We start from the raw sequence: 15892 nt of genomic DNA, 5'->3' as shown, positions 1-15892 counted from the left end.
GATGAATTAGTAGAGAGTCTGATTTGAAGATGATTTTGAAACCAGTGCAATTCTGCCATATCCAGGGTCTCTGAATCAACAGCATTATCAGGATGACCAGTAGGAGCTGGTTTTAATCGATGGATATGAAGGATTGGCTTTTGACCACCATGGTCATCACATGAAAAGAGGTTGCTACTGCTAAGTCACTTCAGTCGTGTCCAACTCTGTGCGACCCCATAGACGGAAGCCCACCAGGCTCCCCAGTCCCTGGGATTCTCCAGGCAAGAACACTGGAGTGGGTTGCCATTTCCTTCTCCAATGCATGAAAGTGAAAAGTGAAAGTGAAGTCGCTTAGTCGTGTCCGACCCTCAGCGACCCCATGGAATGCAGCCTACCAGGCTCCTCCATCCATGGGATTTTCCAGGCAAAAGTACTGGAGTGGGATGCCATTGCCTTCTCCGTGAAAAGAGGTTACTTTTAGTTTAAACATATTTGAGATGTTTTCCCCTGTTTTCTTTCTGTTCTTTTAAAAAAAGTTTTGGCAGCACTATAGTAAATGTTGGTCCACTGTAAGCACGTGGCATCTTAGTTCCCTGACCAGGGATGGAGTCCACACGTCCTGCATCGGGAGCGTGGTCTTAACCCGTGAACCACTGGGGACGTCCCTCTTTCCATTCCCGTTTTCTTCATGGAGATGCTGTGGGAATCACAGCAGCCTTCTTTTGTTATTCTCATGGCCCTTCTATCTTCCAGCTTCTGTTTTTGATCTCGCTTACACTGTCTACACATGTCACAAATGTGAGCTGCACACTGGTGTTGCCCTAGGCTCAGAGACTGCGGTGACGGCGGAAGTGTCCTGGAGCGCCTGGATGATGGCGGAAGTGTCCTGGAGCGCCTGGAGATGGGCAGTTAGAGCTCACCCACCGGTGTCTGAGAGGAGCCTGAGGTTCGGGGCAGTGAGAGCCCGCAGCAGGGCTCATCATTAGGCTGGGGAAGGGCCCAAGGCAGGCGCCCCTTCCTGAGGTCTTTGAACCTAAGGATGAGTTAGGTTTACAACCCATGCAAAGGATTGAGTATCCATGCAGGGTTAGGTGAGGAAGCCAAGCAGGATCGCAGTCCCACCCAGTTGGTGAGGCTCAGCTTCCTTTTCTCTGGGAATCTGGCTGTAACTTTGACTCTGTGTGTCATCTGAGCTCCTGCAGCCCTGGCAACTTGAATCACACTTTCTAGTACCTGAGCGACAGGCTTCCTGCCTCTGAAACCAAGACCCAGCTCCTCCTCCTTCCTCTTGGGGTCCTGTTTTACCTTTGGTTGTCTGGGCCGGAATGTGTTCCTTAGAGTGGAGCCCACATCTTTCTTCTCTTCCCTGGAGGCCCAGAGGGTTTCTGGGCTGCGGGGTTCAAGCTCATGAAGGCTTTTTCGACTTGTGCACACTTGCCTGGCGGGCCTTTCCTATTGAAGTACTCAAAGCAAGAAAGGAAAAGAGATGAAAGAGAGGGCTGGAATCTGCCACACAAAAATTAAACACAAATATAGGAGCAATACCACAGACAGAACTAAAAGGCAAATAGGGGAAATATTTGCAAAAATGATAAACTAAGGATGAATCTTCTCAACAAAGAAGGTAGACAAATCAATAAGAAAGACATGAAGACACTTATAGATACTTCACAGATGAAATCCCAGTGGTCAAAATGTATTTGGCAAAAAATGTTGAACCTATCAGTAAGCAGAAATAGAAATGAAAACAATATATGTTCATTTATCAATTTTGCAAGGTGAGAAAAAGATCACAGCCAGTGTAGGGCCTGGATATAGGGCAGTGGGCACCCTCATATAGTGCTGAAGGCCGTGCTCACCACCCGTATAGCATCTGGAAGGCATTTTGGAACTGGGTCTAAAAGATCCTAAGAGATGCTCATTCTCCATCCACTAATTTTACTTCTGAGAATCTATCCAAGGAATAAATAGTGACATGGGGAATGTCTCATGAAATCATGTTAAGCCACAAAACCAGGGCATACAAGTTATGTGATATATAATCCCACTTACACAAATTATATATTTATGAATAAATATTTTCTTTGTGTGACTTGGGGGAGAACTTTTTTTTACTTTTGGCCCTGCCCTTTAGTATGTAGGATCTTAGTTCCCCCTCCAAAGTGAAAGTGCAGAGTCCTAACCACTGGACCACCAGGGAATTCCTGGGAATTTCTTTCTTATGGGTGATTTTTAAGAACTGTTTTTATTTATGTATTTTTGGCTGTGTCAGGTCTCAGTTATGGCATTTGGGGTCTTTCATTGTGGCACGCAAGCTTAGTTTCCCTTCTGCATGTGGGATCTTAGTTCCCTGACCAGAGATCCAACTGGTATCCCTTGCATTGGAAGGCAGATTCTTAATCACTGGACCACCAGGGAAGTCCCTTATGGGTGATTATTGATCATCATACTTTATATATTTTATATTTTTTGTATTTTCTATAATAAGCTTTAAAAGCTGAAGGTTTTGGGGGGAGTCTCTGTGAAATGTGTAGTGATGGACCCAAATAAATCCAGAAGTTAGCTCTAGGAGCACACATGCACGCTCAGTCATGTCCGACTCTTTGCAACCCCATGGGCTGTAGCCCACGAGGATCCTCTGTCCATGGGATTTTCCAGACAAGAATACTGGAATGGGTCGCCGTTTCCTCTTCCAGGGGGTCTTCCCAGTCCAGGGATGAACCTATGTCTCCTGAGTCTCCTGCACTGTGGGCAGATTCTTTACTGCCGAGCCTCCTAGGAAGCCCTAGCTTTAGAAGTCAAGGGGTCAAATCAGTGGCACAACCTGTCACTTTGCAAGATTAGGAAATACATGATATGTGCACCAAAATTCTCCATAAGGTTGAGGACAGAGGTCACCAGCCCACGTGGTTGGGCCCATTTGGTGGGTGAGATCGTCTTGTTCCTTGCCGTGTGACACCGGTACAGCCTGCCCCTTGGCGGGTTTCTCAGTTTCCTATCTCTACAATGGTAGGGTGGGAGGGAGTCAGGTTAATAACCTTGAAGGGTCTTGGCAGATCTCGGCTGAGGCGATAACTCTGTTCTTTTTTTAAATTTAATTTAATTTAATTTTATTTTTTTAACTGTACAATATTGTATTGGTTTTTTGCCATATATCAACACGAATCCGCCACAGGTATACACGTGTTTCCCATCCTGAGATAACTCTGTTCTTGAAGAAAACTTTGACATTATCTGGTTACACAGCTGAGAGGGATGGAGTGCTGGGATCTGCAGGTTCCAGCTCCTTTCCTGCTGAGAGACCAGTGCACAAGACCCCGTTACCTATTCACGGCCACCACGTTGCCCTGCCTGGGCCACCCTCTCTTCCCATCAACCCTGGGCTCACTCAGCTGGTTTGCCTACTCAGGCTTTATTGATTCCTAGTATTTCTGCTCTGGAGGAGCAGGAAAGGGTGAACTCTAGGCTTTGGAGCTGTTTATTGGAGGCGTGAACTGCAAAGTCTTTGGGGACCTCCACCTGCCTGGGGAGAGGTGTCTCCCCCCTGCCGGGCCCTCTCTGTGGGACATTTTTGAGATGGTTTGGCTCTCAGGGCTGAGCTACCCTGACGGTGTGAAGGTGTCAAGGCCACTTCCTGGTGTGGGGCAGCCCCGCCCCCCCAGCCCACACTCACCTTTGGGCTAACGTTCACACACACATCTGTGCCGCATCACCTGCTCAGCCTTGATAAGGCATCCAGTGCTCAGAGTCCTTTCCCAGAAGCTGGGATGTTTATGGTAATACTGTCTGGGCGCTCTGAAACTTTTGCTTTCAGGCGTGAGCAAGTCTCAGGGTCCTCCCTCCCAGCTGCCTTCTTAAGAGTGGGGCTGGCAGCTCCATGGGAGGCTGATTCTCCTTCCGACCCAGGCATAAACTGGACTTCAGGCTTCCAGGAAGTCCAGTGAGTGAGGCTCCTCTCTCAGCTGCCCCGAACCCCTGCCTGGGGAGCTGCCTCCAGACTGTGACATCTCCAGCCTCCCCTGGAATAGCAGGGCTGGCATTGGATGGGGAGCAGAGGCTTCCTGCCTGGACATGGTGGAGCTGGCCAGGAAGGGTATCCCCAGAGACCCTGCCTTCCTGATGAAGGCCCGTTTCTCCTCAGCAACCAACAGATGCACGGGAAGACGGCTTCTCTGAAGAAGAGCACCGAGAAGCTAGGCGGGGTCCAGAGAGCCCAAGACACCAGGTGAGGCCCATTTCCCAGTCAGACATACATCCGATTGGAGGTGGGCAGCCCTTGGGAGGTGACCTGTAAGAAAGGGGGCCTTAAGGCTGCGTCATGGGGTCAGTTTGGGCAAAGGCTGCCCGGGGCCTCTTCCTCCCACTCCCAGGCCTAGCCCAGGGCACTGGGACCTAGCAGAGTCTAGGCTTCTCGGGTTACCATCCTCCTCTCTGCCCACCTGTCCTCAGGCCAACCTGGACAGGGCAAAGGTTTGCATTTCAGCAAACCACCCCCCACTCCACCTCTGCCAGCTTTGGTAGCCTCCGTTAGGTCAGGCTAGTCTGCCCAGCTCCCCACTGCAGAGCTGCAGGCCCAGGGAGGTGGCTGAGAGGAGGGCAGTCCTGCCTCCTCCATCATGGCCCATGGCCAGGCCCCAGAGCTGTGAGTCTGACACCTCCACCCCACCCACTCCCCATACTGAGCTCCATCCCTGGCCTCCTGCTCATTCATCCTGGGCCTGCTCCTCAGCTTGTCCCTTGGGCAGAGAAACAGGAGGGGGTTTTGACCCCAGGGGTGGTCGGCTCTAAGCATCTCTGGGAGGTGAGGCTCAGGTTGCCTATACCTTCTGGGGCTGCGGGGTGGCTGCGCACAGCTGACCCCTCCCTGTAGCAGGAGTGTCCCTGCCCAGGGCAAGCTCTGTGCTTGCTGTGCTCACCACTTTGCTGTGGCCCCTGGCGACGAGCCCCGGTCTCCAATCTCTGCCCCAAGCTGGTGGCTTGAGGCCAGGGCAGCACTGGCACCAAGGATGCATGTGGGGGAGGGAGGATTCGAGGTTCCTTGCCCCTGCAATTGTCTGTCTCCTTTGCAGCCTGTACTGGCCAGAAGGCTTGAAGGGTGAAGATGTGAAGAAGTGCAGACAAGAAGGGGTAAGTGGGTGGAGGCCAACTTCTTACTACCTGCCGGGGGAGGGGGTCCTAGGCTGCCTGACTTTGGTGGCTGTTGACTCTGTGGCCACAGGAAACCTGGTGGATGTCCCCTCCTGGGTGGGTGTTGTGTCCCCTTCCCATCATGGGCTGCCTGTTAAGACCCCGTGTCACCAGGAAACAAGCTGTGCTCAGAACTCAGCCCTCCTCACCCACTGGCTGCTCACCTGCTGCTTCACAGCTAAGACCCCGTAGGCCCCCCAAGCCCTGTGGCCTTATTTCCTGGTGGCTGGAGCAGGGTCCTCTGGTGGTATGATCTCCTGGGACTTCTCAGACCCAGCTCCTGTGTTTTCCAGATGCTACTGAGTAAATACAACCAGCAGTACCACAAGCTATTTAAGGACATTCCCTTGGAGGAGGTGGTTCTCAAAGGTGAGCTGCCTCCCTGGGTTGGCAGGACAGGCCATCCTGCAGTGCCCGAAGCCCAGGGCCTCTCCCCCCAGAACCTCCAGGCACAAGTTCAGCCATGGGAACTGGCTGCCCTTTGAAGTGGTTGGTCTTTTTTTCTTCAGAAGTGTGAGAAGATTGGGCTGATTTGAGACATGGAGTTGGAAAGTTTTCTTGAATGTCAGGGCTTCCAAATCTCATTTCTGTTCTGCTCTTATCAGTGACTATTCTTTCCTGCTCAGACCTCTCAGGGAGTGTGTCGGAGCATTTGCGCAAACAAGGCCCTCTCTCCAGGGAAGAGCAGGGCAAGAGGTTCTGCCTATGAGGGTGAACATCCAGGTTGGGGGACAGTGCAGAAACCTGGCAGATCTTCTGGGGCATGGGTGGAGGAAGAGGAAGGATCTAGCAGTCTGGAGGGGCAGGTAGAGTAGTTCAGTTCAGTCACTCAGTCATGTCCGACTCTTTGCGACCCCATGAACCACAGCACGCCATGCCTCCCTGTCCATCACCAACTCCCCCAAACCCATGTTCATTGAGTTGGTGATGCCATCCAACCATCTCGTCCTCCGTTGTCCCCTTCTCCTCCTGCCCCCAATCCTTCCCAGCATTAGGGTCTTTTCAAATGAGTCAGCTCTTTGCATCAGGTGGCCAAAGTATTGGAGTTTCAGCATCAACATCAGTCCCTCCAATGAACACCCAGGACTTGTCTCCTTTAGGATGGACTGGTTGGATCTCCTTGCAGTCCAAGGGACTCTCAGGAGTTTTCTCGCACACCACAGTTCAAAAGCATTAATTCTTTGGTGCTCAGCTTTCTTCACAGTCCAACTCTCACATCCATACATGACCACTAGGGGTGGTCAGGATTCTCAGGAAAGGATGAGAGGGTGCTGAGGGAATGGATGGTTGGGGCCTGGGATTGGGGAGGGGACTGAGGAGTTCAGTCCCCGAGGCTGGACTCTGGACTCCTCTGGGTGGGAGGACCCAGGCCCTGGGGCTCCCAGCCGGGCCTTGTTCACGGCAGTCTCATTCGTGTGACTTCCCAGTGTGCTCCTGTGCCCTCCAGAGGGACCTGCTTCTCCAGGGCCGGCTCTACATCTCCTCCAACTGGCTCTGCTTCCATGCCAGCCTCTTTGGCAAGGATATCAAGGTAGTAATAAGTGGTAAGGCCTCAGCCCAGGGAAGAGAAGCCCCCGCCCTGTGGGCACACCTCAAGTCAGACCTGTCCCTCTGCACTCTGGCACTTGGTGAGGCCTCTCACTGCGAGGCATTCTACCCGGTGTCAGGGCAGTAGCCCCACCCCTTCCAAACAGGGCCCCGATTGAGACTCCACATCTGGCCTGAGCAGCCTGAAGAGTTCACTGCCGAGTTACTCTGCTTATGGGGTACCTCCTAAATGCCTTCACAAACCAAGTGGGATGTCACACTTTTGGGGCCATTAAGTGGCCAGGTGGTGGCTCAGGGAACTCTTACTGGATTATGGGATTCACCAGGGCAACCATCTTTGCCTCCTAGATGATGGAGTAAGAGCCTAGAGTGGAGTGTGCTGCCTTTGGGGTGGGAGATAACTGGAAGGGAGTCTGCATGAGGTGGTGGGAGGTTCAGATACTCTCCTCCATGGGCCAGACTTGTCCATGGTGTTCGTGCTTGGCTCACTGCCAGGTGTGGCTGGGGCCCTAAGCAGGAGGCAGAGGGACCGTGTCCTTGGGGGTGAGTCCTGAGAGAAGCCTGCCTCTTCCCCCATCAGGTGGTCATTCCCGTCGTGTCTGTGCAGATGATCAAGAAACACAAGATGGCACGGCTCCTTCCCAATGGCCTGGCCATCACCACCAACACCAGCCAGAAGGTCAGTACGTTTCTGGGCCAGCGCGCCCTTGTGTGTCTCCTCGTCCCAGCCCCAGGAGTCCCCAGTCTGACCCTGGCACTCTCCCGTCTTTACATACCTCGCGCCTTTCTGTTTTCTATATTCCAGTATGTCTTTGTGTCGCTGCTCTCCCGGGACAGTGTATACGACATGCTGAGAAGGGTCTGCACCCACCTACAGGTATGGAGCCTGGGGCAGGGCTGGGGCCCGGGAGATTGCTTAGGCCTGGACTGAGGTCTTGGGACATGGGTGTTGGGGGAGGTCGGCCCATCCTTTGGGCACAGGGAACCGAGGCAGAGAGAGGGGAGTAACAGGCTCAGGCTCAGTGAACCAGAGGCAGTCCCTGGACGGGGCGTCTGTGCTGGTGCGCGTGTCTCTCTGAGGCCATCGGGCCCCTGCGTTCCCACGTGCAGCCCTCACTTTTGCTTCCTGGGTGCAGACGGACGGGAGCATGAGGCCGCTTCAGCTCTCTCTGGCCTGTGCTGAGGAAGGGGGAGGGCAGCAGTGTGGGGGAGTACATCCCCTTGGATTTGCCCTCTGCTTCAGGATTAACTAGGGATCCTCCCTGCAAACACTTTAGACTCCATCTGGCCCAAAGGGCTCATTTGGAGGTGAAGCTCTCTTGGAGTGTTAGTACTTCCCCACGTCTGACTTTGGCTGTTCCATGATAGATAGGTAACCCCTGTTCCCTTCTGTCCCCAGCCTTCAAGCAAGAAGAGTCTGTGTGTAAGAGAATTTCCAGAGGAACCTGAGTGCGAGTCTCTGGTGAGAACTAAGGCTGGGAGCAGAAGATGCTGGCCTGAGATTGCCCGTGGCTTTGAGACTTCAGGGCCTCCTGGTGGGGGGCCCACAGTGCAGAACTGGGGCACCAGGCTCAAGAGCCAGTGGCATGCTGTGTCAGGGTGTCCCCAAGACCCACCATGCTCCATGCCGTGCAGAGTCCTGGGCAGATTATGTTGACATTCTGAGGAGAACACATGGCCAGCCCCTGGAACATGGCCCAGGTTGGACCCCCACACCTTCGTAGGTACAGAGCCAGCAACCCATCCTCTTCCCTTTAGTGGAGTCAGAAGGGCCTTCAAGGGGCTGGAGGTGTCCCTGAAATAGAGCTCTGAAGGCTATCATTCTAGAACACAGGCAGGCTCATTGTCGATTTGCCGAGGTCCTGGCCCTTTCTTTCGCTCCCAGGATCCTGGATAAGTAAAGTTTGTAGGGTAGGAGTGGGGGTGAGGGGCTAGCAATGACTCCAGGGTGTTCTGAAGTCTCTGTCTGTAACTATTAAGTGTTTAGCCAAGCATGTGATATGCACAATGCCATGCAGGGGATGGAAGGCTATGTTCCCATTTTTATTGATGGGGACCTTAAGTGCCCCTGCCAAGGGCAGTGATGTACTCAGAGCCCAGATTAGCAGGAAGCACGACTTATTCCATCTAAGATAGAGAGTGCGAGCTCTCCTGGACTCAGCTGATCTGAGCGCACACCTGGGTTGCCTCATGTCCTGGTTCTACACTAGCAGTCTTCAAAGAGGCCGTCCCCTGGAAGAGTGGCTGGTCACAGCAAGGGAGCAGATGAGAAATGTGATTGCTGTGACTGTGGTTTCCCTGCTTCTGGGTATCTGCTTTCATGCTTGCTAGGCATCCATACTGATAACATGTGGAAAGGCTTTGATAAACCTAGTATGGATCCTTAGGGCAACTGAGATCTCAAAGGCCAAGGTGAGACAGTGTCTCCTGCCTTCTCCACAGGAAGCCCTCATCCCCGAGATGAAGTGGAGGAAAGTGTGCCCCGCCTCCAGGTCCGTGTCTCTCCCAGATAGCATCCCTTGTATCTCTCGGGCATCCATGGAATCCACGGACAGCTTCTTCCCCTCCAGGGAGCCTCTGGGGTCTGGTGAGTTCAGCGTGCTTGTCCATGGCACCTGCTTGCAAAAACAAGCTTTTCTGTCCTCCCACTTCTGTGCAAAGAGATCATCACAGCTAGGAGGGTTTCTGAGGGCAGTTTCTTTCTTTCTGCAAATCCATGACGGAAAGCCAAGAGCTCAAGTGGCTTCAGAGAACAGGGGTTGGCAGTGGGCTGGGGACTTGTCTTCTGCCCCAGGAAGATGCCGAATGCTGTCCTTTTGCAGAGATCTCCGACTGTGAGGAGGAGAAGCTGGAGGAGGGGCCCATGAGCAACCGGGAGCTCAAGCTCTGGGATTACCCGCTCCTGAAGGTCTTCTTTGTGCTGTAGGTGACTGGAGAGTGGGGGGTGGCGGGGCAGACCTGACTCAATCTGCCTGGTGTATGGGTGTTTAAAGCCGGTGCCTTGGTGTGTGGGGAAGTCAGTGTCCAGAGTGAGGGAGAAGGTTCTGAGTCAGCTGTAAGCTCCTGGGTGGTGGGGGTGGCCATGCAACAGCCCCTTCTGGAGCAAGATAAAGTATCTCCGGTTTTCATTCCTTCAAACTTGTAATTTAGGGTTAAGGCTGTAGGGAAGGGGAAATATTTGAAACTATTGAAGAAAGAAAAAGTTGTAGAGGATTGGGGAGGGAGGGGTCTGCAAAGTCTGAGAGGCCCATCAGCTAGACCAGGGGAGGGCCATGGCCTTCCCACCGCCTACCACTGGGGTGTTTTCTGGGACACCAGGCTTGTCTGTCATTCAACCTAAGAGCTAGTAGAGCAGTGAGCTTAGTGGGATGTTTTATGAACAGCTAGCGAGCCTCTGATTCCCTTGCCTTACCTCGGCACCTTCCTCTGGGTCTGCTGGCAGGGTTTTGACTGTCAACCTCAGCATTTGCCTGGGGGAAGGGCTACCACCTGGGGGGGTAATCTTAGTGGCCTCACAGGGCGGGTGTGGGACCAAGGTGGCTGGTTAGAGGGAAAGTGGGCTCTGCTGAAGGACCCAAAACTCCTGTGGGGCTTCAGGGACACTTTCCTGGGGACGAGTCTCAGGACCCCCTTGTGGCCTCTGGGAAGAAAGAGGCCCAGGTCCGAACGAAGCTGTACGCAAAGGGTTCTTCAACTCCTCCAGTTGAAGGAACTAGCTTAGTCCCACTCCTATGTTTGGTGATCCTGTAGAAATGCCCCCTTTCTAGAAGAGAGACTCACCTCCTCCCTACCCCTTTTTCTCCAGGATCTGCTTCTTGGTCATGTCTTCATCCTACCTGGCGTTCCGCATCTCCCAGCTAGAACAGCAGTTATGTTCCCTGAATTGGGGCGGCTCGGTCCCTAGGCACAGGTGATGCCCCTTCTCTTTCTCATGCTTCTGGGATTGAGGGTGAAGGACAGGAGCTAACACCCATGGCCAGGCTCCTTGCTAGTCTGGCTGGCTTTGGCCTTGCCCTTGAGCTGGTTTGTTGGCCCTCAGCGAGGTTGGGCAGGGTATGCAGGGTACACAGACCCCACCTTGACCTGCCCTCATGGGTGGACCCACTAACTTGTCTGTCTGTCTTCTAGGCCCTTTGTCTGACCTGTGTGCCATCTCTTCTGTGTGCAGGTAACAGCCACTTGGCCTTTGACCCCAATCCTCCAAGAGGAATGCTCTGGGTGCTAAGGTGCCACCATCGAAGCCCTTGGTTTGTGCTGCCGCTGTGTTGAGACCGAGTCAGAAAGAAAATATTGCAGAATCCTTCTCCTCCCCGGAGCTCTTCTCCCTCCTTATTTAAATGAGTGGTCTGAAGTACCTGTTTACAAAACTCCTGCAATTTTGGGACTGAGATGGAAAGCCAAGTTTCTGGAAATAGACAAGGAGTTCTGTACACTAAGCTTTAGCAGCCACTTATGTGAAAAAAAATTTTTTTAACTTGCTCCTTGGAAACAGTTCTGACACACAGGTAGAGCATCTGGGACCACTGCAAGGGACAAAGGCCATGCTTTGATACCAAGCACATGGCCCACGCCAGTGGTGGGACAGCGGCCAGAGCCCAACTTGGCAGTGTGGGCTCCACTCTCTTCCAGCATATTGTGCTTTCACTTGGACCCCCGAGAGTTCCTGTTCTGGGGCCCAAAGCATTTCTCTGCAGGTGGCCAGGGGCCCATGCAGGGCAAACTGGAGGCAGTGAGGTGAGCTCTGAGTGAGGAGAGGAGGTCTGTGGCCAGGATTCTAGCTAGGGGCGTGTTCATGGTCTGTGCAGAGGCTCCGTTCTGGCCCCTCTTGAGGAGGTGGGCTCAATCTGGGACCTCACGACTTGCAGCAGGGGAGAATGGCAGTGGCTGTGCAGAGAACAGAGGGCCAGCCTTCTGTGTCCTCAGTTGCTGTTTCCTGGTGAGACAGGGGGAGCGGAGCTTTTTTGATCACTGTGGTCACAGACCAGGTACTCGATCTTCCCCTGGTGTGCTCAAACATTTCCAAGGTGCCCCATGTGGGAAGTGGGGGATGGGAAGGGTAGTGCTGTGATTGGAGGTCTACCCTTGTACTCCCTGCTTCACTGCCTGGATTTTGGAAGTGGCCAATGGCAGCCTGATGGGCTTGATGGTGTTGGGCCACCACAGGGCAGAGCTCACTATGTCAGCTGCAGGCCATGCAGGAGGGTCCTCCACACCTTGGGCTCTGTTCACCATGAGTAAAATGGAGGTGTCCAAGCTGGGCCGGTGACTGCAGGGACCAGGCCAGGGGCGTCTGTCTGATATCTTTGGAAGCAAGAGAGGTAGAAGACAGGAAGAAGGGACATGGTGGCTTTGCCTTAGAGACTCCTCCTCCTCTGACAATGTCTCCTCAATGCTACAAAACTTCTGTGCTTTAAAACTCTCCTGGGACTCCGATCTGCCAAGACAGTGTCTTTGGAGGTGCTGGAAAGGCCTTAGTGAGGAGGCCAGACATATCAGGGAAAGTCACTGGTGATGGGTGGGTGGGGTCAGAAATAGCCACTTTTTCCCTCTTCAGACACCTGAGAAGTTAACTGGTGGGGGTGGGGGTGGGGGTGCGGGTATCCTGGTGGAAATTATTTACTGTGGAGTGTGACTGTCCTGTTTATGACAAACCCAGATGAAGTCTGGAGGGACTGACAGGAGGTGATAACTTCCTAAACTCAGGCTGTAGGTCTCTCCATCCCAGGCTCTAGGATTGGGCTCAGAGCCTGGCCTTGAGGGATACTTTCACTCAAGATGTATGTCTCAGGTACAACTCACGGCTCCATTCTCCCTGCAGCACCACGCTGGATGCATGCCTGTCCTATTTTAGGAACCAGATCCTTGTTTTCAGGGAAATAATCCTACTTGCCCCAATGCCTCCCCTCCCTGGTCCTTGCTGAAGGGCAGGGAGAACAGGTCCATTCTCTGAACCTTGCTGGGTTGAGCCAGAGGTCATAAGAGGTGCCAAGTCATGGGTGGCTATGCCAACATGATGGTGAACCTAGCCTCCAGTCTCCATGCCCCGGGCTCAGAGAGGGCAAGAAGCGTGCAGAAGGGTAGGTGGCTGTGGAGGCCCTCTTGGGGCCCAGAGCTTTGAGTGACTGCAGTGTGCCTGTCCCTCTGGAGGGCCCTCTGTTTCTTCCTTCTGTTCCCCAGCCTGTTCCTTTGGCCAGGGTGCCTTCTGTTGTGCTCAGTTATAAACCATGTGTATTTATGCAGACCTGCTTGCATTGGCAGATGCTTCTCTAATTCCTTGAGAATTTGGTTCAATTGTCTTTCAGTTGTTCCACTATGGCATTAAACGTTGAAAATGTTTTAAAATAAAAATCTGATTTTTCTAATCCTGTGGTATGGAAAGTTCATTTTTAGGTTTTGATTACTCACTAAAGGTACTCTTACTGAAGTATTTGGCACCAAGGAGACTGACGGGGCCCAGGTCATTCCCAGAATCCCAAGCACTCTGCAGATCTCATGGGACTTTAGCTGAGCTGACTCACACGGCAGGCATAAGGGATGGTTCGGATGGCCACAGCACACAGCACAGCGTCCTGCCTTGGCTGGGTGGACACTGAGAATGCTTCCCCATTTCTGCTGGGCACTCCAAAGCAAGGTCTGTGGGTCAAACAGTACTGTGCTCCTGACTCAGGAATTAAACTCAGAGCGAGGAAACTCCTGTGTCCTTTTCTATGATATCAAGCCCAGATTTCGGGGGTTAAAGTCCAATTTGGGAGACTTCCCCCATCTCCAGTGGTTAAGAATCTGCTTGCCAATGAAGAAGACACCAGTTTGATCTGTGGTCCAGGAAGATCCTACATGCCGCAGAGCTACTAAGCCTATGCATCATAACTTCTGAAGCCCAGGTGTGCTTAGGGCCTGTGCTTTGCAGCAAGAGATGACACTGCAACGAGAAGCCCGCACACGGCAAGGAAGAGCGGCCCCCGCGCGCAGCAACTAGAGAAAGCCCGTGTGCAGCAGTGAAGACCCAGCAGGGCCCCAAATAAATATTTAAAAAAATCCAATTTGGGCCACCTCACCTTTCTTTCTCCTTGGGAGGCACCCCTCCAGTAGTGATCTGTTCCTTCAGTAAATACTGAGCCCAGATCCTGAGCTAGTGCCAAGGACAGACCAGTGGTCAGTCAGGCAGTATCGCCGCGTCCCCTGTGGCTCTTGCATTCCACATAAACGTAAGTTCCAGGTAAATCATGGACAAACAAGGTAATTGCAGATTCTGATTATGTTCCATGAAGGAAAGAGACTGATACGAGATACAGGGAAAAGGGGGATGGCTTTAGATGAGTGGTCAAGAAATGTTCTCTGAGGTGAGATTTAAGTTGCTGCTTTGCTTCAGGGATGCGGAGCCAGTCATGAAAAGAGCTGGGGAAAGAATGTTCCTGGCAAAGGGTTGGTAACTGTGAAAGGTAGGAAAGAAGGCATGTGTCTCTGAGGAATGGAGACCATCTGCATGAATCTGGAATATGAGTCAATGGGAGACTGACATGAAAAGAGGTTGGAGAGGTCAACTCAGTGACAACAAAACAACCTATTTAAAAGTCGATAAAGGACCTGAATAGACATTTCAACCTCACTGTCACTAGGGAAAAGCAAATCAAAACCACAATTAGATACCACTTCATATCCATTAGGATGGCTACTAGCAAAGAAAACAAGAGTCCCTAAAAGCATTAGTGAGGATGAGGAGAAACTGGAGCCCTTATGCAGTTGATAGGAGGGCAAAAGGGTGCAGCCACCGTGGCACACAGTATAGCAGTTCTTCAAAAAACTAAAAGCAGAATCACCCTCTGATCCAGAAATCCCATTTCTGCGTGTATACCCACGAGAATTGAAAACAAGAGCTTGAAGAGCTATCTGTACACCCATGTTCATAGCAGTGTTCTTCACAATAAGCCAAAAGGTGGAAGCAGCCCAAGTGGCTATTGACAGGTGAATGGATAAACAAAATGTGGGACAGACATGTATTATTCAGCCTTCCAAAGGAAGAAAGTCTTGACATGCACTACAACATGGATGAACCTTGAGGACACTATGCTTAGTGAAGTCAATCACAGAAAGACAAGTACTGTATGATTCTACTTGTATGAGGTACGTGTGGCAGTCCAGTTCACAGAAACAGGAAGCTGAATGGTGGTTGCCAGGATCTAGGGGGAAGGGAAATGGGAGTTACTGTTTAATGTGTATAGAGTTTCAGTTATGCAAGATAAACAGAATTCTCGAGATGGTGATGACTGTTACACAACAATGTGAGTGTGAAACTTAAAAATGATTAAGATGATAAATTTTACGTGTATTTTACCACCATAAAAAAAAAAAAATTGGAGGTTGGAGAGGTAGGCAGAAGGGAATTGCGATCTTATACATTCATGGGTATGGCAGCTCAGGTCTGAAAATGTGGAGCTGGTAGAGTCAGTGGCTACTGAAACCAAGGGCTTTCTTTTGCTAGAGGAAGTAAACCTGTGGATGCAATGTGCAGAAAAATATGGCTGAATCTCTGTATGTGATCATACACCTCCTTTTCACTATTTCCGGGGAGGAGTTCATAGCATCATCACAGTCGGGGGCATATAATCTTATATTTTTGGAGTTGGGCTAGCTTTATAAGGGAGAAACAACTGCCTTAAACTTGGACAAATGGAGGGAGATATATGTATATATATTATGTGGGAACCTCAGTTTGCATCATGGGCTTTAGTCAGATCAGAGAGAATCGTGGGAGTAGGCAGGAGTTCTTGTGAACAAGGCATTCAGGAGCGAGGAGGGCTCTGGGACAACTGCATCCCACCAGAGATATCCTGGAACTAAGAAAGTGCCCTCACTCCCACTCCTAAGTTCCCATCCAGCCAGTCCTGGCTGTCTCATCTGGTGGCCGTGACGTCAGGACTCCTATCGAGCTAGGTGAGGTCGTAACCCTGTGCTGCTCCTCTCTCCTAGGAGCTGGACCACAGACTCAGGGCATCCTAGAGTACCGAAGCTCGCGTGTCAGCCACAGGCTGGGCCAGGTCAGTTTCCTAGGTGGATCTCGCCCTGAGGGTGCTGAGAGGCCACTGGGCCACTAGGTGGCAGCAAAGTCCACCAGGAACTGGAACCAAAGTGCGAGGGACAGACTTCGCTCTTCTCTCTCAAAGGACCCCTGCTGTCC

The 15892-nt window shown here is 52.0% G+C and overlaps 1 protein-coding gene across 4 annotated transcripts in view; it reads left to right on the top strand.

The window, feature by feature from the left end:
- Positions 1 to 13079, top strand: part of GRAMD2A (GRAM domain containing 2A) — a 37638-nt gene extending 24559 nt beyond the window's left edge. For 2 of the 4 annotated variants that reach the window (XM_019968227.2, XM_070797013.1), the window contains exons 2-12: positions 4124 to 4207; positions 5052 to 5109; positions 5463 to 5538; positions 6597 to 6700; positions 7298 to 7396; positions 7523 to 7594; positions 8117 to 8179; positions 9160 to 9304; positions 9540 to 9639; positions 10523 to 10627; positions 10886 to 13079. In XM_019968227.2, the coding sequence (XP_019823786.1) occupies positions 4124 to 4207; positions 5052 to 5109; positions 5463 to 5538; positions 6597 to 6700; positions 7298 to 7396; positions 7523 to 7594; positions 8117 to 8179; positions 9160 to 9304; positions 9540 to 9639; positions 10523 to 10627; positions 10886 to 10889 (910 nt within the window). In that variant the 3' untranslated portion in view covers positions 10890 to 13079. Of the gene's footprint in view, positions 1 to 285; positions 3759 to 4123; positions 4208 to 4288; positions 4625 to 5051; positions 5110 to 5462; positions 5539 to 6596; positions 6701 to 7297; positions 7397 to 7522; positions 7595 to 8116; positions 8180 to 9159; positions 9305 to 9539; positions 9640 to 10522; positions 10628 to 10885 lie in introns of those variants that run through there. The other 2 variants (XM_070797015.1, XM_070797016.1) reach the window with 2 other exon arrangements.
- Positions 13080 to 15892: the final 2813 nt, after the last annotated feature.

The sequence above is a fragment of the Bos indicus genome, chromosome 10, assembly GCF_029378745.1.
Source record: "Bos indicus isolate NIAB-ARS_2022 breed Sahiwal x Tharparkar chromosome 10, NIAB-ARS_B.indTharparkar_mat_pri_1.0, whole genome shotgun sequence".
Taxonomy (NCBI): Eukaryota; Metazoa; Chordata; class Mammalia; order Artiodactyla; family Bovidae; genus Bos; species Bos indicus.
The sequence above is the reverse complement of the archived record's forward strand: the minus strand, read 5'-3'. Positions and strand labels throughout refer to the sequence as shown.